Raw genomic sequence first — 25498 nt, forward strand, 5'->3', positions numbered from 1 at the left:
ATTTTGTATTATTTTTATTTTTGTATTTTTTTGTATTTTGCCAGCTTCTTGAGATGTTGAAATGCATATGAGCCTTAAATGGATAAAAAAAATGACATTTCCCAAAGCAAACTGTGGATACATAATGGACAGAGACTTAAGACTTCAAACTTGAAGGGAGAAAGTACTGAAGAATCCACCAGGTGGTACTCTTGGATCTCTTAGATTCCACTAGAAGCGCAGCATTGCCTTCCATTTTAAATCGCATGCTGGAAATATCTGTCAAAGATGCTATGTGCTTTAGGACATTTGTCAATGTGACTAGAAAGCTGAGAACTGAGCTGCAGTCTCAATAATATAAGCAATAAAAGCAAATCAGAATTCTTGATATGAGAATGATTGAGTGGCTTCTCCTTGGGGAATATTTAAAACAGGTTTCCCTGGATGCTACGATTTTTCCCCACTCTAAAAGAACACACAATAACAGAGACATTATAGGGTGATCCGAAAATAAGGCTAATAGGAGAGAGAGAGAGAGAGAGAGAGAGAGAGAGAGAGAGAGAGAGAGAGAGAGAGAGAGAGAGACTTAAAAATTAGACCTAATAAGACTTAGAATGCCAAAAAGGTTTCTGTAGTGTTAGGGTTTAACAAATATAATTGTGAATATAAAATCAATGGAATACAATGGAAAGTCAATAGAATGTTGACAAGGGAAACAATAGAATCTTCTATTGTTGATCACTCAAAGCACAACTGTAGACTCCAGACAGTGTGGAGGAGAAATAGAGTGAGACAAAGTCTAACCTCACTTCTCCCATTCAGTGACAGACAAGTACTTTTATCAAGAAAGTAACACTGAGAGAGAGAGAGAGAGAGAGAGAGAGAGAGAGAGAGATGGCAATAAGAGAATAAAAAAAAGGGGGGGGGGGGGGGGGGGGTGAGAGACAAACAAGGGAAGCCAAGAAAGAAAAGACTCGGAGCTCCCTCTGCCCCCTCACATCTCTTGAGGGAATGAGAGAGTACACTGAAAAGCAGGACAGAAAAGACAGGGACGGAGGAGAAGACTGTTGAATGCAGTTAGGCATCACATTCAGAGGTAATAACATCACAGCTTTATTAGCAACACCCCAATCAGTCTCAGAGATGGGGGGAGGCTCATGTTTTTTAGACCAAATAGCAGCAAGGAATCCTTGAATTCAAAAAACCGAGAGAGGCAGAGAGAGAAGGGAGAAAACGGGCAGGGCTGTTTGTGGGAAAAGAGAGAAAACGCTAAGTTAATTAATGTCAGGAGCTGCGTCTGATCAAAAGAATAAAAAACACACAAGATAAAAGACCGACTAATCTTTTGCTTCTTTTAGTCTGGCTTTTCGTACCTGGTAGCAGAGCACCAAACAGCCAATGAGAACCTGTGATGGGACTGACAGTGACACCCAGAACAAGACAGAACAGAGATTTCTGACATGTTGTCGACCCAGATTGATGGAAGGAAAATGAGGGGAGATAGGACAAGCATAGACAGACTTGCGCCACTGCTTCAGAAAACAGGTAAATGATGCTCGTGTTCACATACAACTGATTCTCACATACTGTCATGCCATGCACCTAACATAGTTAACCATTCTTATCCATTATTTCAAATGTCAGTGTTGATTCATAAGGGAATTGTAAACATTGCAGTGTTTTTATCGATTCTACAGCTGCAAAATCTGAAAATGGCATTTTTCTTTTTGCTTTATTGGAACTAATTTTATAGATTAATGAAATTCAAGAGTTATAATCTGCTCTGAAGCCATATGTTGCACAAAATCATGTCAAATATGTAATTAATGTGCATATGTAATGAATTTACATTGAGATTTTATTGTTATTATAAGATCCTTTCTGTGTTATCCTATAGGTCCAAAACATTGCCCATTATATCTGAAAACCAATTTATTACCACTTAAAACTGATCAAGAGAGCATATGCATCATTGTAAAACCTGTCGATTTCAGGCGCTCATCAGTGTCATGTTATTGATTGAAGTGACAATAATCAGAATTACCTCTAATTGTAATTACTTTTCATAAATCATTCATCATTCATCACTGAAAGGAGCCGAATGCCTTCGGCTGTTTATTGCACCATAACTGGAATCAATGTCTGTGTTTCAGATTGTATACCGAGGACATTCATACTCTGATGGCCGATGTGCCAACAAGATATTTTTTAGGTATTCTGCTGTAAATAAGATGTGTGGATCCTGTGTGCAGCACTAATCTTAGAGACGGGGGAAGGGACCGATTCTCCACACACATAAAAAAAACCCTCTGCCAATCACAGAGAAAGTGAGAGGGTGAAGGGAGACGGCAGAGAGAGTAAAAAGTGGAAACAGCTCAAGCAGTTATCTTTGGTGGAAAGCACCCAAGGCAGAGAATTACACACATACACACATGTTTAAAGACGGTCCTGCCAGCGGAAGCAGATAACCAACAGACAGAAGCAGAGAGAGTCAGACATTTCACCAGAAGATCTACTCTAATTCTCTCCCAACTCCATCCTCATCTGGACCAAAATTGTTAATAAGAGGAAGTTGTTGGTGACTTCCCTAAAGAGGGCGAGAGCGGGGGCAGCACAATAACAGAGAAAGACAGAGAGAGAGAGAGAGAGAGAGAGAGAGAGCAGGGGAAGTATCCCCCTCGCCCTCTCTCGACCCGGATCACCGCCAGGCTGGCTGGAACAGCCACGGCCTTCACCTTTGCGGCCTTTTGCTACATGTTAACACTCGTGTTATGCGCTGCCCTCATCTTCTTTGTCATCTGGCAGGTAAGTTTAGAGCTGTCTGTAATTTTACACCTGCATACACACATTTATTATAGATCTGCTGTATTGAATAGTATATGAACATGTACCTGCTACCTGTAACACTGTCACTTCCATTTCAAGTTGGCACCGGAATCCATATCATCGCCAAGTCTCTGACTGTGTGAGTGTGAATGTGATTATGTGTGGGTGCTCATGCCAGTTTTTCAGAGCAGAGACTGGTGTTTGTCTGTCCAAGCTGTCTCCGCTGCCCTTAACAATGGGCCTAATCCATGAGGTGAATACAAAATGAAGCAGTTATTATTAGAGCAGACATTTTGACTCACAGATGATTAATGATTTACAGAACAAGTGGACAGATACCAAAGAAAAAAAAGAAGAGGGCAAATCTATCTGTGTGCATTTAGATTTTTTTGCATTGTGACAACTTTTATTAAGCTAAGCCCCCCCCCCCATCTCATTACATTACAATGACATCAAATTTATATTGTAAAGCATTATGATTTTTTTTATTACTGCCTTGATATAATGGTGATTGAAAAAAATATATATAACAGTATTTTTTACTGTAATCCAGTAATCCAAAAATATACTGTATTACAGTAATGAGAATTGAATAACAACACCAATGAAAATAATGGGAATTACAGTAAAAAATAAAATAAAATAAAAAAAACCTACAAACTACTACAGTAAACATCCTTTTCTTTCATAAGAAATAAATATTAAATTATATCTGGAGCATATTTAGGACCATGTTTTGTATTGTGACTTTATTTTCATGATGAATTAAATCCTAATTATCCTTTCCACAATGCAAAAAGATTTTGTAATTTTTATTGTGAAAAAAAAAAAGACATAAAATGTAAATTATAAAGCATTTATACATTATTAAATTTTTTGTTGTACTGCCTTTAAAAAAATGCATTACAGTAATTTTTAGTGTAATTCAGTTCAAATGTATTGCATTACAGTAATGAGAATTTAATGACAACACCACTTGAGAATAATGGAGGGAAAAGCCCTGCAAATTACTAAAGTAAAACATCCGGACGCATTACACTAATGACATTTATTTTGTGGGGAAATGTGATTAATTACAATTAAACAGGCTTATTTTTGTTATATATAAATAAGATGGATGGATGGATAGATAGATACTGTATTTACATGTCAATTAAGCCCATTTTCCAACCCTTACTCTCATTGTCATTACTGTAATGTGCAAAAAATGACATAAATTATGAAGCATTGCCATTTATACATTATGTAAGCTTTTGTTGTACTGCCTTTAATAGTGTGTTTAATTACAATTAAACAGGCTTAATTTTCTTATGAATAAGCTATATATATATATGTATATATATATATATATATATATATATATATATATATATATATATATACATATATATATATATATATCTTTTCATTTGGGGAGAGAGCAGAGCGAGAGAGAGTGAGAGAGAGAGATTTAAGAAGAAGAGGTCAGCTGCACATTTGAACTGTGCTGGTCTTCTGTGTCAGCCCGCTGTCTGTAGAATTACAAATAAAACTGACACAGGCGCTGCCAGAGACCTCAACATCATCTGTATTCTACATATTCCAGGCGGTATTCTCAAAAAGGCAACAGCAGACAAACACAATGCCCTTTAAACAAAACTGTTTCAGCCTAAAACACCAAAGTCAAAGCGCAGGCTCTAAAATCGAAAACACAAGCCATGAAGAAGTCAAGATATTTTCAGACATGCAGTAGATTGCAGGCCTTCAAAGGGCCATTAAGAAACAGACTTGAAATGACTGAGAATTGATGACAGGAGTGGGAGAGATTCTAAACAAGAGTCATTTGGTGTGAGTGTATGTATTTGAGAGCGCATGGAGACAGCAAGTGGGGGAGTGGAGGCTGAGTGTCTGTGTATGAGTGCATGCCGACAAGAAACCATGTTACTGAGAATACTTATCAAACCATAATTTTGTTCTGACACCACGCCCCCATGCCCGCTTAGGGGCTCGTTCGTTCACCATGGCAACTGCATCTGTTTACAGAACAGAATGAAGTGAGGGACCAGCAGGAGATGTGGATCTATAAGGGGAAAATGATGGAGAGAAATAGGAGTGGAAAATAGCTTGAAGATGTTGGAATGTCATGAGAAATTTTAGATAGAAAGAAAGAGATTCTGTCATTTACTCACACTTATGTTGTTCCAAACCCGTATGACTGCCTTTCTTCCAGGGAACACAAAGAGAGATGTTCAGCAAAATGTCATCCTCAGTCATCATTCACTTTCAAAACATCGTTTTTCCATACAATGAAAGGGAACGGTGACTGAAGCTAACATTCTGCCTAACATCTCCTTTTGAGTTCCATGGAAGAAAGAAAGTCATACAGAACAACATCATCTGTAAATGATGACAGATTTTTTTTTTTTTTTTTTTAATACCTTCATGACCTCCATAATGTCCATTAGTGATGTTTAAATTGCTCAATTTACAAGAATTCTGTTTGTCTCTCCTCAAGATTATTGCATTTGATGAGCTGCGCACAGACTTCAAAAACCCCATCGATCAGAGCAACCCCACCAGAGCGGTAAAGGCTTTTCTTAGATCACGATTGCTTTCACACAGCATCAACTACGCAGCGGGTTTCAGTGAAACTCCCCAGCATACATGCATATATGTGTACACACACAGACAACAACATGCATGCATGCTATTCAGTTACAAAAAAATTATGCTTTCAGTTGGAGTGCATCGCAAGAAAACTTAATGTATTGTTGTATTTTTCTTCAGAGGGAAAGAATACTAAACATTGAGAGAATTTGCAACCTCCTCCGAAGGGTGAGCCAAATTGTTGTAGTTTAACCATAGTTGTAAATGCTAAGTGGTCACTTGTGTGTTCAAATATCAATGTGAATTAAAGGTGAATATGGGATTTAAAGTGAATTACAAAGTCATGTGTGAAAGGGAACATGCAAAGTGCAGTAGGTAACAACCTAACTTTCTTTCTTTCTTTTTTCTTTCTTATATAGATGTAAAAGATGAGATGCTTGTGACAAATGTATTTAAATGCACATTTGCTTACAGACATTACAAGATCTCTCAGATTCATTTAAACCCTTGCTAACTCTTTTCCAGCTGGTGGTTCCAGAATATTCCATCCATGGGCTGTTCTGTCTGATGTTCATGTGTGCAGGAGAGTGGGTGACTTTGGGCCTTAACATCCCCCTGCTTCTCTATCATCTCTGGAGGTACAAAAACTTACATCTATTTGAAACTCATTGAACTGAAATTTCAAAATTGCAACTAGGCAACACCTGTAACAGTTTCCTCTCTCTTATTTGCTGCAGGTTTTTCCACCGTCCTGCAGATGGGTCTGAAGTTATGTATGATCCAGTGAGTGTGATGAATGCAGATATCCTGAATTACTGCCAAAAAGAGTCCTGGTGCAAGCTGGGTTTCTACCTTCTCTCCTTCTTCTACTATCTGTACAGGTAAACCCACTTCAGTTATTCACTGTCTATTCATTTAGACATATGTTTTTTGGTTTTATTAGTGGTGTTTGTTAAGGTAAGCATCACTATTACTATTGTTCATACTTAGGATTAGGGATTTGACTAAACCCCTACCTTAAGCAATAAACTTCGTCACATAACTCATCCGGCACTTTTTATAATATTCACATGAAGTATACCTCAAAATGTGTGGCTTGTTGAAGAGAGGTGTTATTACTTTCTAAGTGACTAGACATGTCATGTTTACCTGGCAGGCAATAAAAGAGGTAAACAAATCACATACAATTACATTGAAGAAAGGAACCGTATCATATATAGGGACATGAAAACCACAGAGACACAAAGAAACCACCTAGCAACAACCCAAAACTCCCTAGTAACAACCCAGATAACCTTAGCAACCATATAAGAACACCCTGGGAACCACCCAAAACACCCTAGGCCAGGGACCACCAAGACCACTTTGGCAACCACACAAAACACCTTAGCAACCATATAGCAACACCCTGAGAACAACCCAAAACACTCTGGTAACCACCCAGATCAGCGAATGTCTTTCTTAGTTTGAAGTCTTTAATTAAGACCGTGAGAGTTTGTTTATATCAGAACTAGTTAGTATGTCTCTCTTTATTAATTTCTCTCTCTATCTCCCTCATCTCTTTGTCTTTCAGTATGGTGTATGCTTTGGTCAGCTTCTAGTTGATTAGATCAAAAGGACAGAGGACTATGAAAGGAAGGAGAGAGAAGACGGATCAAAGACAGAACCATGTCATGCTCTCTTCTCCCTCATCCGCAGACCTCTCCAGTGCTGACCTTGTTCAGCTCCTCCTCAGATCTCCTGGGTGGGGATGGACAATGGACAAATGTAGAAAAAGCTCAAGATGAGGAGGCATTTAAAGCCATCAATGCAAAGCTGCCTCAATCACTGCCATTAATAAACTAAAAGGCAGGTGGAAACGTGGACCAAAAGAAAATGAGTGCAATAGAGAGGGGGAGGGAAAAGGCTCAGGCAGCATTTATGTTTTGTAACACTATTTAATTTCTCAAGGGCTGCTGTACAATTCACTGCTCATAGCAACAACCGGTTCTTAATGTCTGCGAAGAGACACAAACGTGCTATTGAGACAATTACAGAAGTGCTACCTTGAGTTTAAATCGATAGGCCATGGACTTTATGTTGCAATGTCTTTTTGTTTGAAAAACATTACACAACTGCATTTCTTTTGTGGAAAAACCTTTGTCAAAGTATTTAATTACTGCAAAAAATTTGCTATTTCAGTATTTGTGGTTGGTATAGGAACCTATAAATTTACCTTCAATGTAGAAATACAATATCATAATTGATTAAATTAATATATAGCTCAGCTGTTGCAGTTTAGTCGGGGTAGTTCACACAGAAGTTTACACAGATATTTTAAGCAAATTAACCAATGAGATAAATGTCAAAAGCCGGAAAAACTGTTGGAGCAGCATCACGTCTGAGGAACTTTCTTAAGAGCAATTGAGACTTGATTTTTCGGGTTCATCCATCATGGGCAGCGGTGAGGATGAATGGTCAAGCAGAATGGCCATTCCTCTGTGAGACCCTTAATTGAGATGGGCATGTAGGAGAGATCTGACCCCAACCTCTGCCGGAGTTCAAATACTCAGTAGACTGTGACAAATCATAAAAGCACTTTTGGAATGCCAACAGATGTACTGTAGCAAACAACAGAGAAAGACTCATTTGAGCAAATGGGCTGATGTGTGTGAGACAGTCAAACACAGTAGGCAGTGATGCAGATGATGGAAACATTCCTTTACGATGATTGGACAGCATCAAGGATGATGACAACAAACGACGATTTAACCTTGATGATGGTCTCACATCAAACAGCTTTTCAGGCAATCTTATGTGTTGTCAGACTATATACAACATTTATCTGATGCCACTTTGTCCTATATTTATGAGGGTCATAGGACCACACCCTCACTTTGCCTCATGTTGAGTTCCTGTGTTGTGTTGTGCCCATAAGTCTGCTAAACAAGTTGATTAACAACCATTATTATATAAGCCATGTGTAGTTCTCACTTTTTAGATTACTAGAGATGCAGAACACATCACTTTTGAGGTCACATCCACATGAATCCATTTTCGTTTGAGAACTCAGTCTTCGTTTTCTGAGGTATGTGTTCTTAAGGTATGCAGGTGAGTAGTATGAATAGATTTCGGACATACTTCATCTGAAAACGTGGGTATTCTCCTGTGACCCGATGACGTTAATGACACTAATGGTGTTAGGAAACTAAAAAGGAGGTTTCAAACATAAATGGATTAAGTGTTGATGTGAGTCTCTGCACTAGCTAGAAAAGCTTCATTACGAAATACCTGTGAGGGGTAATTATTACATTCTCGTACACACACATTTCAGTAAACAACTGAGTACTTTAATGACAATGACACAGTCTGAGTGCTTTTTAGCCACACTGCCTGCTAGGTTTGAACTCCTGGGCACTCATTCCATCTTGGCTTACACTTGATGTACCTAAAAATGTGAACATACCTTGGACAATCGCAACAAGCACAACAAAGGAATGTGGACACAGAGAGGAATGACTGGGGTCTTCATTAGGGATGTCATCACTGAATGTCTTTTTGTGATTTAATATTAGTTAACATGCAGTATCTACATTAAAGAATACCTGCATGACAATGTCTTTTATACAAAACTCATTAATGTATGCTACAGCACCTTTGGTAACTTTATGGTCTGTATTCGGTTGAATACAAACTAATATCTTAAATACTCCAAAAGCAATTCCAGATGTTCTAATAAAACAATGTTGCCAACAAAAGTGTCATTAATTTACACCTTTGGGTGGGAAATAAATGTATTTAGTCAACTGAGCGTAAACTAATATGATAAAAAATGTAATGGATAAACCTGTTATAAAAGAAAAATTTGAAGAAGGTAGATAGATATAAATGCTGAAGGCCAAGAGATAGAGAAAGTTTATAAAGATGGAAAATGAAGGGGAAAAAAAAGAGTTTTAAGACATACTTCTGATGACTTTGAGAATCATGCAAAAGGACTCGGGCAAAGGAAAATGAGAAAGCGATAATGTAAGAGAGAGATAGTGAAAAAGTGTGAGTGCATTGAAGTCAATAAGAGGCTAACACAGTTTGGTTGCCATGGAGACACAAAAAGAATGAAATGCATTTTATGTTAGGTAGTCTGCTTCTGCCTGTCTAAGCCTGTCCAAAATAGGCTTTCTGTACATGGCCACACAGCTGAAACGTTTGCCAAAGCTTTGAAAAGCAATTTGGTATGAAAATGGAGCAGGAAAATGGAACAGTATAGATAAATAAATAAATCAATCAAAATGGGCAGCGAATAAAAATTGCTGTATTTTTTTTAAATATGCCAGTTTATCACATGGCATCAGAGTGCAGTTTATCTGTGGCACATGCAGAACATGCATGTAATCACATACAATCCACTGTATGTGAAGTCTATTTCTCTTTCTGTTCATTCTCTCCCTCTCTCTTCACCTCTTGAGAGATGTTGCTATGGAAACTGGTTACAATTGATAAGTTTGAAACATGAGTGAGCCACAGACAAGCTGTTGGTACACAAACACACACACACACACACACACACTGACTTAGACACCTACACTTGTATAGAAACGGTCCTCTGTTTGAAGAGCTATTATTCCAATCACCAGGATTTTCACTAGGAAATGAAGAGATGTTGTATTATGGATCTGGAATTTAACCCTCTGCTCATTTTCTTTAAACAGCCTAAGCTGCTATTTGTCAATGATTAATCAACAACAAATAGCATAATTCAGTGTCTTGGTTGAATGCATGAGAACATCTTCCAAAAACTGGAAGATTCATTTCCACCTTATGATGAAAAGAATGACAGGACATTAAGAAGGACAGAGGGGGACATTAATTATGCATTGGTGAAAATCTCAGTACAGTGCACCTTATCCAAATTAAGATGAGGAACAGAAAAAGAAGACAAATTAGAACAGGAGAGAGTAGAGAGATGGACAAAAGTAACTTAAAGTTAGAATGATAAATGTGGTTGAGAGAACAAAGATAGTTTTGAGAGACTGTGGCCTCCTTTGGACAACAAGTCACCTGAGTGTGCTTTTATCAGTACAAGCAGAGCTTGATGAACAGGTAGAGTACTACTAAACATAAGAGCATTGTAAACAGGAAATTGTCATATTGCTACCAAATGTTCCGGTACCCTGACATCGACCCCATTTTGTCACGTTACTGACAAGCGGCATCTCCCATCACACATTGTTGCATCAGTTTACATGTGTTTACCTCCTCATGTGGCGCGACTGATTGCGTGTTGCGTAAGCAACATCACAGACTTGGGTTTCTGTCTCTTTCTGAAGCGCCCCAAATGCTTAAACATCCCATATTCGCATGACAAAACGTTGGCAACCTTCCCTCTGAGATTTCATTTTTACTCCACTGACGGTTAGTTTAGGGTTTGGGTTTGGGGGTAGAGTTAATAAAATATGTATTCCTCTTTACTGTATTACATAATTTACAAATAAATACAGATCTCATTACAACTCACTATTGGCGCCCCTCTGACAACATTTAACCTGGAAACTGGAGCTTATACATGCCCATTTGGGGCAGTGGTGGCTCAGCGGTTAAGGCTCTGGGTTACTGATCAGAAGGTCAGGGGTTCAAGCCCCAGCACCGCCAAGATGCCACTGTTGGGCCCTTGAGCAAGGCCCTTGACCCTATCTGCTCCAGGGGTGCCGTATCATGGCTGACCCTGCACTCTGACCCCAGCCTAGCTGGGATATGTGAAAAAGAAGAATTTCACTGTATATGTGCAAATGTATAATGTGTGATAAATAAAGAAAATTATTAATTATTAATACATTCAATAACACTTCCTGTTTCAGCCACTGGGGGCAGTAGTTTGATTTTCAGTAACCACAGACCAAGTTTAGCTAAAGAAATCGAAATCGTGTACTGTCAGAGTATGTATTTGATAAAGGATGCACTTCTCGGCCGGTAAAACAGTACACTCTTTAAGTATGCATGCGAGTAGTATGAATAGATTTTGGATATACTTCATTCGAGGACATGGGTATGACAAGTGACCCGAATTATGATGTAATGACAACAACTGCGAAAATAATCTACTCTGGTTTTGTTAATCAATCACCATTTAAGCACAAGGAACACATTTCCTTGTATATTTATCATTTACAGTTGAAAATTGCCGCCGACTCGCGGTTCACCACCATTCTTTTAAATCCAGTGTTTTGAACGTGATGTCTCCTCAGCTCCCGATGGATTATAGGATTGTAAAGTGTCCAGAGGATGCGTACTTCAGAATCTCGCCACAAATAGTAGGTCATCCGGGTACTTATCATTTACTGTTTTATGAATACTGAGGATTTGGACATACTTCCCTATTTGCATAGCATACGATACTGTATATAATTTTAAATATGCTATATAGTAGTGAAGAATGGATATTCTGATTTAGTGCTACTGTTGCCGAATTCACAGTAATATCAGTCTGGTAAATTAAAGGTGCTGTAAACGATTTAGTGTTCACAAGCTTTCACATGACTCAGCAGTTGAATTAGCCATGCTCCCTCATTCCAAAACCCTGCCCTCCAAAGATAATTTTGAGACCAAAACAGAGCAAAAGAGCAGCATTGTTTGTTCCTGTGTCTGTCAAATTCAACAGTGGCCCAATAGCGCCCTCAACTGACAAACATTATGAATCATAGTGTCAATGATCTGCTTCAAATACAACACTATGAGAATGAGCAAAATGATTGACAGGTGAAAAACATCAATGTCCACGGTCTGTGGACACATTTTTATTTGCTGTTTACAAAGTCTACAGCTGTCACAGAGACCGGTGAGATATCTCAGGACACTTATTTCATTAATATCTTTAAGGGAGTAGGAACATTTTTGCATACTTTTCCATGAAAAAATCGCAAACAGCACCTTTAACCATTCAAAAATATAAGTCCCCACAACTGAATTTTATGTCTTAAAAAAGCTTAATGCTTACAAATATTTGGTGTTGGTTATAATACCTAATTCACTCACTTTTTTTTTTTTTTTTTTTTTTTACAAAAGGAAAATTTTTTTACTAAAACTGAGCACAAAGTATGATTGGCTGTACATTTTGCCATTTATTACAGGGCTACTTAAACAGTTACATAAATGAACATGAACAACATGAACATGAACAAACTATTGAAAAGAGACAGCATTGCAGAGTTAGGGAGTAAATAAATAAAACTAGCAATGCTACAACCTTAACTGCATTTTTCAGTGACGTGACAGTAGTTCAGCTGTTTTCAAAATAGAGTGGTTTTTAAGTAGTTTAGCAAAGTACTTTTTCTACTACATATAGTATAGCTATAGTAGCCTGTCTGTAGTTTAACTACTTTAAATTAATTTAACTACTTTAAAAGTAGCTTAGCTTGACAAACTACAGTTTCGAAGCCTCACAAAACTGCTGCATAGTGATGAGAGACATGAAACTAGCACAGCTATGTAGGAGATCAGTTGCTTGGGACAATAATCAATTATAAAGTTTAACAGTCATTATGCAATTTTTGTTTTACTACATAATTCCATGATTGATCAATCAGAATCAAGTATTGCAGAGGGAAATTCATAATAGAAATCCATTGGACCAACTGAAATACATTTTTCCATAGAAAATCTATTTTAAATTTATTTTGAATTTATTTTACATACAAATGGAACCATGAAAAAAATGACCTTTTTGTATTTGGGAAGTGCAGACCATTTTCAAACACACCACATTTCCCCTTTACACAGATGATTTATGTACCACAACACATACGCAAATTGTAAGTGTGAACTGGGAATTGAAATTCTGAGAACTGTGCATAGACTCTCACTCCCAATGCTATCAGAGCCATGATTAGCATTCACACAGGACCACACAGATGTCGAGGGTTGCTTAACACTTTTGAGAACATTATGAAAGCAATGTGCATGTCTGTGTGTGTGTTCTGTACACCTAACAGACTATTATAATTGCAAATGCACACACATGCATGCATACTGCTGTAGATGGAAGGTAAACTACACACATAGAAGTCTACAGTACTTACACTAACACACACAGACACACACACTTGAATATTTCTTTCAATGATCAGCAGTGCACCTTCAGGAAAAAACGGGTGCCATGGCAACAGGAGCAGGCATCTGCAAGCGTTACTGTAGCAATCAGAGAGGAAAGACAGCCAGGGGGGTTGGCGTGAGAGGTGTCATTATAGAGTGAGTGATTTGGAGGGGGTGCGGGGGGTGAAAGAAGCAGGAAACGATTAAATATTCAAGCAATAACGCAGCCAGTAGAAATGACCTCTCTCTGCCTCAGAACATCAGAAATTTGTTATGCCTTTAACATGTATGGGAATCAAAACAGGCAGGGTGAAGGAACGTGCAGTGTGATCACAACATGTACCTAAAAGTTCTGTGTTCATCTGTGGTGAGAGGGTGAAATTATAAAGTGACTGAAAAAAGCAACACTCTTTTCTGACCATGAAATAGCAGAAATGTTTCAAGCCAAAGACTGTCAAACTGAAACATGCAAAACAAAATCCACTTTTAACCCATCAGAAACATAAACTTGTTTTCTCTTTGAATTAAGTTTGTTTTTCTTACCCCATTGGCAAATTTGTATTGATTGTTTTCTTCTTGTTTGAAGCATAAACCTCACAAAATTGAGTTAGATTTCTCTGAAAACAAGACAAAATATCTCATGCCATTTTGCTTGTCAAGTAAATGTATCTTGTTCTAAGAATGTTTAGATATTTTTTACTATACAATAAGACAAACTACTAATTAAGAAAATGATTTTGCAGTGCATTTTATTTCTGAGGATATGATTCATTTGGAGTGCTCTGATTGTATCCAATGCTTACATCTGAAAATGTATTTCATCCAATTTGTGCATCCCTTATGAAAATTTAACATGATTTTTGATTTACCATAGTTTCCACCATAATAAAGATTGTAAGACTACTGTATAACCATGAAAAATAATTATTGAAATATGCACATTTATATAAAAACGGGCATGATCATATTTTTTATCAAGAAAATTCACGTTGGATCATAATTTCTTTTTTTCTAGTAAGACCTTTGATATTAGGGCAAAAATCATTTTCTTGATAATGTTTGTATTGTTTCCTGTAAAAATATCTAAAAATCCTTAAAACAAGATCAGTTTGATTGATCTTGTTTTAGAAACAACACTGCATAAGATATTTAGGTTTTTCAGAGAATGTATTTTTAACATGTGTATTTTGTCTTGCTGTACTGGCAGAGTTTTTATAGTCAAAATCTACCAGTGCTGAAGAAGTAATCCAAAGTATTTAGAATATGTTACTGACCTTGAGTAATCTAACGGAATATGTTACAAATTACATTTTACAGCATGTATTCTGTAATCTGTAGTGGAAAATATTTCAAAAGTAACACTCCCAACCCTGGTTATATTATAATAGAATTATTCATTATATATAAAAATAATATTTTAATATATAGAAACATATACATAAATTATAAGTATATACAATTTTAATTGTAAATAAATTAATATAAAATATTCATTAAATAGTGTAAAAAGTGTTTTAAGAAAGAATCATTTAGTAATTTATATATATATATATATATATATATATATATATATATATATATATATATATATATATATATATATATGATACTGGTGGCTATTGGCTAATACCAGTTACCACAGTTTTACTGTATTAACTAGAAGTATAAGCGATGCTATTTGTACAGAAACTATGGTTACCATGGCAAAGTTTTGTAAGGGATGAACAAAGCTCTACATGTGATCAGGCTGGGAAAATGTTGCTTAAAGGGACACTAATGTATACCTTCCATTTCAGCAGTCTATTTTGCACCTTGACTCTGATGGACACATTTTATCAGCACTTAAGCCCTTTCTACACACCCACACAGCCTGCACTCACGCACACAGCCCAACTACAGTAACATTCAGACTAGATAGTTTGTTAGAGCCATCTGGTGGGCATTGGAAGACACTTCCACTGTTCTCTTTTTCCCCCCTTATTATCCAGTCTGTGCATTCATTTCAGTCACTTTGGAGTGCATTAATCTATGGAAGCCGGTTTCCACCACAGTTAAATAAAAAATTTGATTTTGTAAGTCAATATAATGAGATATTAAGCCATTATTATGAGATAGTATCTCAAATTAATGAGAAACTTTCTCATAATAATGACTTAGTATCTCATAATAATGACTTCCCTGCTAACAATGACCTATCGGTCTGCCGGAGTTTTTTGGGTAGCATGCCGCCAGAGGCATAGCTGTATATCATAATCCTTAGAAGAACAATAGGGCCTCCACACTTTCAGTGCTTGGGCCCTAATAATGTAATGAAAAACAAAATTATGAATATAGAAATAAAAATTAAATATAAAACTAAATTATAAAATATATGCTCTATCAATTAAAACTGAAGATTGCTCTGATTGTGCATTTCATTTACACAGAACCAAAGCAGCAGAACTGCCTTTGATACACATGAGGCTAAGGTGGGACAAAGAGAATCTCAACTATACCAAAGCCGGTTTCTGCATTTCAATAATGCAAAAAAAAAATTTTAATTCTGTAAATCATAATAATGAGATAGCATCTCATAATATTGAGAAACTTTCTCATAACAATGGCTTAGTATATCATTATGAGAAACTATCATATTTATGAGTTAAAATAATATTAAGAAAAAAAATCATTTTTCTTTTTTCATAATAATGACAAAGTGTCTCATATTTATAGTTGTCAATTTAGGCTAATCCATGTATTTATCCACTGACAAACAAAATCTCAAGCTGACAGTGGCAAATGTAAGAATGACATCATCAAATTAGTTATGTGAAATATTTATTTGAGCATTTGAAATGGTCATAAATAATAACTGTTTATGAAAACAGTACAAGATTATATGAGAAACTAAAATTATCTCGCACAACCTAATAAATATTCATGAGCTTCAATTAAGTGATGTCACCAATATTAACGGTCTGTATGTATTAATCACCCATTTTAACAGTTAAAACCTTCACTACACTATCAAAACACTCCTCTGTGCATCACAGAACGCTACTCAAATGTTCTATTAAGTCATCAACATCTAAATGTATGTAGATAAACATGTGACCCAAACTCATTTTTGGGGGGGAATCACGTTTGTTTGTTTTTGGTTTTTTTAAACATTGCCTTAATGTGTCATAAATTAAAACCAGTTTCACCATTTTATTTTATTCAGCTTTTTCTTAAATTTTATTTGTAAAATATTTAAATGTAAAATACAGCTGCATTTCCTGTAATTTTTGCCTAAATTATTCACTAAAACTCTCCTTCAGAGATGAGCCATCTACACACACATTAATACGTGGAACTTTATGATGTGCATTTAAAACAAATATAAATGGTATTTTTTATTTCTTGTCAAGTGGTTACATGCGACATGCTTTGAGTACATTCTGCAGTATCAGTACAAGCATTCAATGCACACCCATTAAATACATTAAAGTCATCAACACAATATACTTAAATGTATAGATACATATATACAAAGAGTAAACATTATAGAAATAATTAACAATCCTTATGTGACCCTAACACATTTTTCAGGGTCAGTTAATTTAAATGATTAAATTTATTATTCACTGGACAAAATGCCACCCCTGCACTTTTTTGTAGTTTAAGATTTTATTATATAGTTATTTTTACAAACACTATACCCCTTTAATTAAGTGTGCTTGCCTATACATAGGATATTCCCTGTTTATTTTTCTATACCAAAACTTTGCATTTATGCATCTTAAAACCAGTCTCTACTTTGATTAGATTTTTTATTTGTAAAATAAATAACTGTAAAATAAAGATGCATTTAATATAATTTTTGTCCTATATTCACCAAAACTCTCAATCACAAAGATGAACCTTCAACAAAACACACATAAAAAGCAGTTTGCAGTAATACTTTTATTAATTCATTATGTGGAACATAATGGGGATTTTTAAACAAACATTCATGGTATTTTGAGGTGCAATTTAATTCTTGTCAAGTGAAGTTATAAACAATGCATTCTGCATTAGCAGCAAGCAACTAATGGTCTGCCACAGTGGACCAAATTGCCATAAGCTGGCCAGTGGCCTGCCAACGGAGGCCCAACCATGGCATACCACTGGCGACGTGCCACCCAAAAAACGCTAGTGGACCGACGAGTGCTTGCCGACGGTCAGCTGACGGAGGACCAACCATGGCAAGCCTCTGGCAGCATGCTACCTAAAAAACGCCGGCAGACCAATAGGTCATTGTTAGATGGGAAGTCATTATTATGAGAAAGTTTCTCGTTATTACGAGATACTTCCGCTTATAATTTGAGATACTATCTCATAATAATGGCTTATTGTCTCATTATATTGACTTACAACATAAAATATTTTTAGTTAACTGTGGTGGAAACTGGCTTCCATATTAATCAGACCAAAAAGTTTTTTTGTTTTTTGTTTTTTTGAGAGAAATTCTGGACTAATGTTCAATGAATAGTTGATACATTGTCAATGATAATTACCAACCTGACCCCTCATACATGAGGGTAGCAGTGCATGAACAAATGTTAGTTTACATAACTAGTTCCGAGCTCGCACCATTATTGATTTCTGCAGCGGTCACTAATACTAAACAGTCTGCTAGTATTTGTAACCAGTAAAAAAAAAAAAAAAATGAATAATGGACTACCATGTTGCACAGCTTCGTGTCCACTGACTGCGGTTATATGTTGACCTTGATCTGGGGAAGCAAGTAAATTTAGATCACTCACATAATTATTGAATTTTACATGAGCGGCATGAGGACTATTCTGGTCTCCACCACGCTGGTTGGGGTTGTTTGTGTCAGGTATGGCATGTGGGCTCTGATTTCTCCTGGAGAAGAGAGAGAAAAGGAGTTATTAAAGGTACTGCAACACACTAGATTTATAAATGATAGGTATCTGATGTGATAAACCTAACTAATGTGGGGTATTTTTTGCGACTATTGGCAATGCTAACCACTCCTGTTATTGTTTGTCAACACTGCTGCTGCCGCTTCATAATGAATGTGGTCTTGCAGGGAAGTACATGCTCATTCAAGCTGAGGGGAAAAAGTAAGTAATTGAAGCAGGATCGTAATTAATGCTGCTATTTACTCATTTCTTTTTGCTCCTTAGTTGAGAAAACATCTCGGTTACATATGTAACCTCAGTTCCCTGAGATGAAGGGAACAAGACATTGCATCACAAAGCTGACACTAATGGGGAGTGTCCTTCCTCAGACTTAGTTGAAACCTTTCTACTATAACGCCAGGATTGGCTTATGGTGTTTATGCCCACCCTTTTAGGTGCAAAACTGTTCTCAGAATTTTCTGACTGAGGCACAAAAAGTGCAAAAAACCCCGAGTCTGTAGTGCGGCCAGCTTACACAGTGACTTGTTCCCTTCATCCCACGTGACGCGTGACCTTACCAACAAGCTTACGTCATCCCTCTCATGAGCGTGCGTCACAGAGATGTACGGAAGCGAACATTTGTAGTTAAAAAGTATATGAGTATTGTTTTGTTTCTAAAAATAATCAATCGTTTGCGTTCAGAAGAACTTTATTTGTCGACTGGAGTCATGTGGATTATTTTGATGCACCCTAAATATGCATTTTGGACCATCAAAAAATGGAGGACATTCACTTGCATTGTTTAGAAAAGGAGGCCTGAAATGAAATCCTAAAAGTCTTAAATTCTGATTTGATGAAGAAAGAAACTCAGATACATCTTAGAAGGCCTGAGGGTGAGTAAATTATCAGCAAATTTTCATTTTTGGGTGAACTATTCCTTTAAAAAGAAGGGCATAAGTATATGTTTGGCCAATGAAATAGCAAGCACTGTAGACAGAGAGGACTTGAGAGAGACGTTCCGTCTAGGTTGTAAAATCTTGCGAATGTGCTTTGAGAAGACCATCCTGCTGCAAAACATATGTCTTTTAAGGACATACCATTCATCCATGCCCATGAAGAGGCCATGCCTCTAGTTAAGTGTGCTTTAACACCAATTGGGCAAATCGCACCCTGCAACTCGTAAGCCAGGGCGATCGCTTCAATAATCCAGTGAGAAAGTCTTTGCTTGGAGATGGACATTCCTTTCGTGCGTCCTCCATAACACACAAAGAGCTGGTCAGACAGTCTGAATTGGCAGGTGCGCTCAACGTATGTGTGTAGCGCTCGCACAGGGCATAACAAATGCAAGGACTGTTCCTCATCAGAATTAAATGGAGGAGGGAAAAAAGGCTTGAGGGTGAACCACCTGTGCTCTAAAGGGCGTGGCTAGAACCTTAGGCACATAGCTTTTTCGGGGTTTGATGATGGCTTTTGAAAGTCCCGGACCAAACTCCAGACATGAATTGTCAACTGACTGTGCTTGGAAATCACTAATCCATTTGACTAAGGCCAAAGCCAGCAGTAATGCAGTCGCCAGAGAGAAGTCGCCACATATACTTTGAGTGTTGACGGAGCCCTGCGTCCAATCGCTCTTAAAGAAATGTACGAATTTCAGGTATAGGGCAGTTCACTGTGTCTTTGCCGTGTGAAAAGCACCAATTAGTGAACACATTCCATTTCAGTGCATAAAGGATGGTCTCGTGGACGGTGCTCTAGCCTGTAAAATGTGTTCATAACCAACTGAGTCAATTCTGGCTCGTCCACTGTGCTCCGTTCAGAGGCCAGACGTGTAAGCTTCAGCTCTGGCTGGGGATGCCAAATCGTGCTTTGTGTTTGAGAGAGAAGGTCTCGCCTCAGCAGTATTTCCAATGGAGGCCCGTCCAGTATTTCTACCATTTCCAGAAACCAGGACTGATTGGGCCATTTTGGCACAATTTACAGGACTGTTTCCATGTCCACTCGGACTTTGCTGATGATAGAATGAAGGAGGTGCACCTGAGGAAATGCATAATTGCAGCCATTTGTGGGCCAGCGATTTATATACGCCACTATTGTTGTTCTGTCCGAACAAATCAGAATGTAGTGATTCAAGACGTTGGAATGAAAAGCTCTCAAAACTAGAAAGACAGCCAGTAGCTCTTGGCGGTTGACGTGCCACGCCCGTTTCACACCTGTCCAGGTGCCAAAAGTCGGGCGTCCATCACACACCATGCCCCAAACTGTGTTGTATCTATATGCGGTCAGCAGTTTTCTTCTAAAATTTGACTCAACGTAACACCATGTTGGTAGAAAGACGGTGCTGTCCATGGTGCTAGAGCAGCCAGACAGCGGAAATTAACCATGATGCACATGCGTCCGAGGTTGCAGGTGCAATGTGGAACATCGCTTGAGCCAGTACTGGAGAGGTCTCATGTGTAACAGAACTAATGGTATGATGGCGGATGCTGCCACCATAAAACCCAGCATTCTTTGAAATGACTTCAGTGGTAATGTTTTTCCAGTTTGAATTGAGACAGACACCGAAGAATGGTCTAAACACACTCATTCGTGAGGTGTGCGCGCATGCTCACTGAGTCAAGATGAACTCCTAAAAAGGACATTTACTGGCTGGGAAAAGTATGCTTTTCACCCAGTTGACATTAGACCAGACTTTTCAGATGGCAAAGCAACAAGTCTCTGTTTTCACTCAGTAGTGCCTCCGATTGGCTAGTAATAAACATTCGCAGAGGTAATTCAAAACACACACTACATTCATTTTCAAATACGCGTCCTTCAAATCTATTGACCCAAACCAGTCTTGAGGACGGATGTGCGATAAGATCAGTTTATGAGTTATAATTTTGAATGGACACGCCGCGCATGTGCGATTCAAGCGTCTCAGAACTAGAACGGGCAGAAGTCCGCCGTCCTTCTCCAGAATGAGGAAATAACCGCTGTAAATCCCGCTGTGTGTGTCGCAGTCTGGGACAGTCTCTTTCACGTTTTTTTGCGAGGAGACTGCCCATAAGGGCTCACCACGCATCCGTATAACGGGACAGAGGGCAATTTGGTTTGTACATTGTATGATATAATCGCTGCTCACCATTGGGAGGTGGTTGTGCATAATGTGTGGGCTTTGAAGTGGAAAAGGTCTCTTTATTGAAAAAGTGTGAGTGTCTCATGCATGTGCAACGAGCGTTGTATTTTTTTGCATTCTTTATTGCATGTGATCGAATGTAAGACACAGAAACAACATTTTGAACAACAATATTCCTTTCTTGACAAACTGCAGTAAGGAAGAGGGGAACAGTATTGCGTGTCTCCAATCAAGCCTCCTTCGGGACGGGTCTGGAAGGAATGGCAAGCTCTGAATTTTGCTTCATAGGGCTGTGCCCGCCAGGAGCGCTTTTGCTGCATGGGGGGGTTTTCACCCTCAGCGCAGCACTCACGCTGAGGCGGCTGTCTTCGTTTGGGCCACGGCTTAAACAGCTTAAACGGCTTTACCGGCTGCTCAGCGGCGACTTTCGCGGCGCTGAGGCAGCAGGCTTGGGGTTTTTAGCTGGGTGCTGGCTCAAGACAGATTGGAAACGAGCCGGTTGTTATAAAGTATTGCTCTGTTTTGGCATAAAATATCCATAGTCTGTGAGTGTTGCTGAGTCGTGACGTAGCGCTCAGCAAATCTATCCACAGAGCCACTGAAAAGGTCGGCTGGAGACACCGGAGCATCAAATAGTGTGGCTTTTTCCTCGTCACGCATTTCCGTGAGGGTCAGCCAGATGTGATGATCCAAAACTACCAGGTTGCCCACTGACTTGCCAATGGCCTGTTCAGTGAATTTTGTGGCTCGCAGTGCTAAGTCCGTAGTGGTGCGGAGCTTTTTGAACATCTCTGGATTATAGCCCTGCTTGTCCATTTGCTTGAGGAGCTTGGCTTGGAAAACTTGGAGCACTGCCATCACATGGCGTGCTGAACCTGCTTGGCCCGCCGCTGAATATGCTTTTCCAGCCAGTGCGGATGTCAGTCGACGTGGCTTGGAAGGATGAACGGGGCGTGATTTCCACGCCCTGCTACTCACCGGGCAAAGATGTGCCGCTATCACCTCTTCCACAGGGGGTAGTTGGGCATAACCTTTGTGTTCCCCATGGTCCACTTTAGTGAGGAGAGTGGAATCGCTGTGCAAGCTAGCTGAATAGGGCACGCACAAGGATTTTGTCAATTCTTTATGAACTTGATGGCGTCCGGACTGCAAGAACCATTCATCAAGGTGAGATTTTTCAGGTTCCTCTGGAGGAGACCACTCAAGACCGAGCTCTTCGACCATCCTTGAAAGGCTGCGAAGCATCTCCTTGTCAGTGGCACATGCACGCTCCTCACACTTGCTGGGGGAAGGGGCGGCAACGTCCTCTATTGACCACTCGCCAAATGCAGCGAGAGACATAATATCATCATCCCCAGCATCAGCACTGCCGAACATGATGAGGTTGTCAGGCACATACTGTATTGGCATAGATACAGTATATGGAGATTGAGGGGCTCGCGGGGCTTGTGCCGGCATGAGGTCCACCTCAAATTCATCCTGCCTGACCTCGCGGCCCCGCTGTGCCTCCTTGTGTGATCCTCGGGAGTCACAGAAGAGGTGGGTGGGATGGCGTGGGAGGCTGAATTGTCTCTCAGAACGAGGGCAATTCGCGAGCGAAGTGTCTTGAGAATCGTGCCCTCACAGTTAGGGCAGTCTGTCTCCATGAGAGCTGTCTCTGTGTGAGCGCGGCCCAGACAGCGAATGCAGCTCTCATGCTGATCTGACGTCCCTCGCATAAGGAACACTTATGGGACGACATCTTTAAAAAGACACGAACATGTAAGCAGCTCTTTTATTTATATATATATACACTGGCAGCCAAAAGTTTGGAATAATGTACAGATTTTGCTGTTTCTGAAGGAAATTGGTACTTTTATTTACCAAAGTGGCATTCAACTGATCACAAAGTATTGTCAGGACATTACTGATGTAAAAAAACAGCACCATCACTATTTGAAAAATGTCATTTTTGATCAAATCTAGACAGGCCCCATTTCCAGCAACCATCACTCCAACACCTTATCCTTGAGTAATCATGCTAAATGGCTAATTTGGTACTAGAAAATCACTTGCCATTATATCAAACTCAGCTGAAAGCTATTTGATTTGTTAAATGAAGCTTGACATAGTCTTTGTGTTTGTTTTTGAGTTACCAGAGTATGCAATAGACTGTCATGTCTTAAGGTCAATATTAGGTCAAAAATGGCAAAAAAGAAACAACTTTCTCTAGAAACTCATCAGTCAATCATTGTTTTGAGGAATGAAGGATACAGTCTTCAAAGACAAAGGACAACTGGCTCTAATAAGGACAGAAAAAGATGTGGAAGGCCCAGATACAACTAAACAAGAGGATAAATACATCAGAGTCTCTAGTTTGAGAAATAGACACCTCACATGTCCTCAGCTGACAGCTTTATTGAATTCTATCCGCTCAACACCAGTTTTGTGTACAATAGTAAAGAGAAGACTCAGGGGTGCAGGTCTTATGGGAAGAATTGCAAAGAAATGGAAAGTTAATGGATCTTAACCCCATTGAGCTTTTGTGGGATCATCTAGACTGTAAGGTGCGTGAGAAGTGCCCGACAAGACAGCCACATCTATGGGAAGTGCTACAGGAAGCGTGGGGTGAAATGTCACCTGAGTATCTGGACAAACTGACAGCTAGAATGCCAAGGATCTGCAAAGCTGTCATTGCTGCACGTGGAGGATTTTTTTATGAGAACACTTTGAAGTAGTTTAAGATTTTAAAAAATTCAAATTGTAATAGTAATTTTTCATGTTATTAATGTCCTGACTATACATTGTGATCAGTTGAATGCCACTTTGGTGAATAAAAGTACCAATTTCTTTCCATAAGAGCAACATCTGTACATTTTTCTAAACTTTTGGCCGCCAATGTGTGTGTGTATATATATATATATATATATATGAGAGATGAATTGCTGTCTTGAAGGAAGAAAATTCTGAGGAATTGTTTTTTCGCGCCCGCTTTTATACCGGACAGCCTTGCGCCTAAAAGGCTGGGGCTTAAAAACCACAGCCAATCCTGGCGTTATTGTAGAAAGGTTTAAAATATGTGGTGAGGAAGGACAATCCCCATTAGCGTCAGCATAGTGACGCAATGCCAAGTGTACTGAATTGTAAGGGAACTGCATTTGCTGTGTTATTATGCCATTGCATTGACAACTGGCTCTTGCATTATCACCAGAATTTTACATTTTGGTCTTCTCATGGATCACCTACCTTTAAACAATTACAAACATATCAAGAAAAATTACATGTTGTTTGTCTTTACATTGCAACCAATATCACAGTTTTCTGTATGCTGAAATCCCTATAAATGACAAGTGCCAACAATTGAAGAAGGTTGAGAGTGGTCTTCTGAGAGTGGTCTTTTTCTTATACTCTTTTATTTCTACAGAATCTGCCTGAGGCTAACCCTGTCCATATGGAGGAGACTAAGAGGAGAAATGCCCTCATGCTCCAAGTTCTGAAGGATGCTGCAGAGACTAATGATAACATTGCATGGGGATTTGGGAGTCAGAAATGATGAATGTGTGTCTTTACAAATATCAGACTTTCACATGCCACTGGCAATCATGCCATTGTGGAGCAGGATAAAGGCTGTGACTTATTTAAAACAAGTTGTCAATTAACAGTACAATAAATTATCTGAATATGCATCTGATTTCACTATAGTCGTCATGTCATATACAGGTATTGTGATATAAATTACGTGATAGGCACTGCCATCCATGGCATTATTATGCTCTGTCAAATTTGGAAATGACTATAAATACACCTGGAGAAATCAGCTAAGATGCAATTACAGCATAATGTTGCCCTAAAGCTGAAATTGTTTTTGTGTATGTGATGTCATCTAAAGAAAGTTAAAAGAATGTTTTGGGTTAAGGCCAGTCAACAGAATTTGTGGCATAATGCTGATTACCTATAAAAAAAAAAAATAATAAAAAAAAAGCATTGCAATTTGTCACTTATTTATTAAAAAAAAAAGAAGAAGAAGAAGAAAGAAGCAAAATTCGTGATTACAGTAAGGCACTTAACAATTAAAGTGAAGGGG

The 25498-nt window shown here is 38.5% G+C and overlaps 2 protein-coding genes across 4 annotated transcripts; both read left to right on the top strand.

The window, feature by feature from the left end:
* Nucleotides 1-990: 990 nt before the first annotated feature.
* Nucleotides 991-9117, top strand: LOC127432530 (protein cornichon homolog 2-like). 3 transcript variants are annotated; one of them, XM_051683734.1, is made up of 8 exons: nt 991-1075; nt 1338-1524; nt 2133-2784; nt 5300-5368; nt 5572-5619; nt 5917-6029; nt 6129-6272; nt 6965-9117. In XM_051683734.1, the coding sequence occupies exons 3-8, from the start codon at nt 2734-2736 to the stop codon at nt 6990-6992; spliced, it is 453 nt and encodes a 150-aa protein (XP_051539694.1). In that variant the 5' UTR covers nt 991-1075; nt 1338-1524; nt 2133-2733; the 3' UTR covers nt 6993-9117. The 3 variants fall into 3 exon arrangements, with proteins under 3 accessions (XP_051539694.1, XP_051539695.1, XP_051539692.1); XM_051683735.1 differs by lacking the exon at nt 991-1075 and having other exon boundaries at nt 1214-1524; XM_051683732.1 differs by lacking the exons at nt 991-1075; nt 1338-1524; nt 2133-2784; nt 5300-5368 and having other exon boundaries at nt 5393-5619.
* Nucleotides 9118-17079: 7962 nt separating this feature from the next.
* Nucleotides 17080-24967, top strand: LOC127432531 (ubiquinol-cytochrome-c reductase complex assembly factor 3-like). The gene is made up of 2 exons (XM_051683736.1): nt 17080-18353; nt 24839-24967. Exons 1-2 carry the CDS (start codon nt 18237-18239, stop codon nt 24965-24967), a joined length of 246 nt encoding a protein of 81 aa, XP_051539696.1. The 5' UTR covers nt 17080-18236.
* Nucleotides 24968-25498: the final 531 nt, after the last annotated feature.

Source organism: Myxocyprinus asiaticus, chromosome 42 (genome assembly GCF_019703515.2).
Source record: "Myxocyprinus asiaticus isolate MX2 ecotype Aquarium Trade chromosome 42, UBuf_Myxa_2, whole genome shotgun sequence".
Taxonomy (NCBI): domain Eukaryota; kingdom Metazoa; phylum Chordata; class Actinopteri; order Cypriniformes; family Catostomidae; genus Myxocyprinus; species Myxocyprinus asiaticus.

Coding starts and splice junctions, on each gene's coding strand:
- LOC127432530 (XM_051683732.1), top strand. CDS start 5,449: ATGCATATATGTGTACACACACAGACAACAACATGCATGCATGCTATT. Junction 6,030..6,128: donor CTTCTCTATCATCTCTGGAG/GTACAAAAACTT, acceptor TATTTGCTGCAG/GTTTTTCCACCGTCCTGCAG. Junction 6,273..6,964: donor TTCTTCTACTATCTGTACAG/GTAAACCCACTT, acceptor TTTGTCTTTCAG/TATGGTGTATGCTTTGGTCA.
- LOC127432531 (XM_051683736.1), top strand. CDS start 18,237: ATGAGCGGCATGAGGACTATTCTGGTCTCCACCACGCTGGTTGGGGTT. Junction 18,354..24,838: donor GAGAAAAGGAGTTATTAAAG/GTACTGCAACAC, acceptor TTATTTCTACAG/AATCTGCCTGAGGCTAACCC.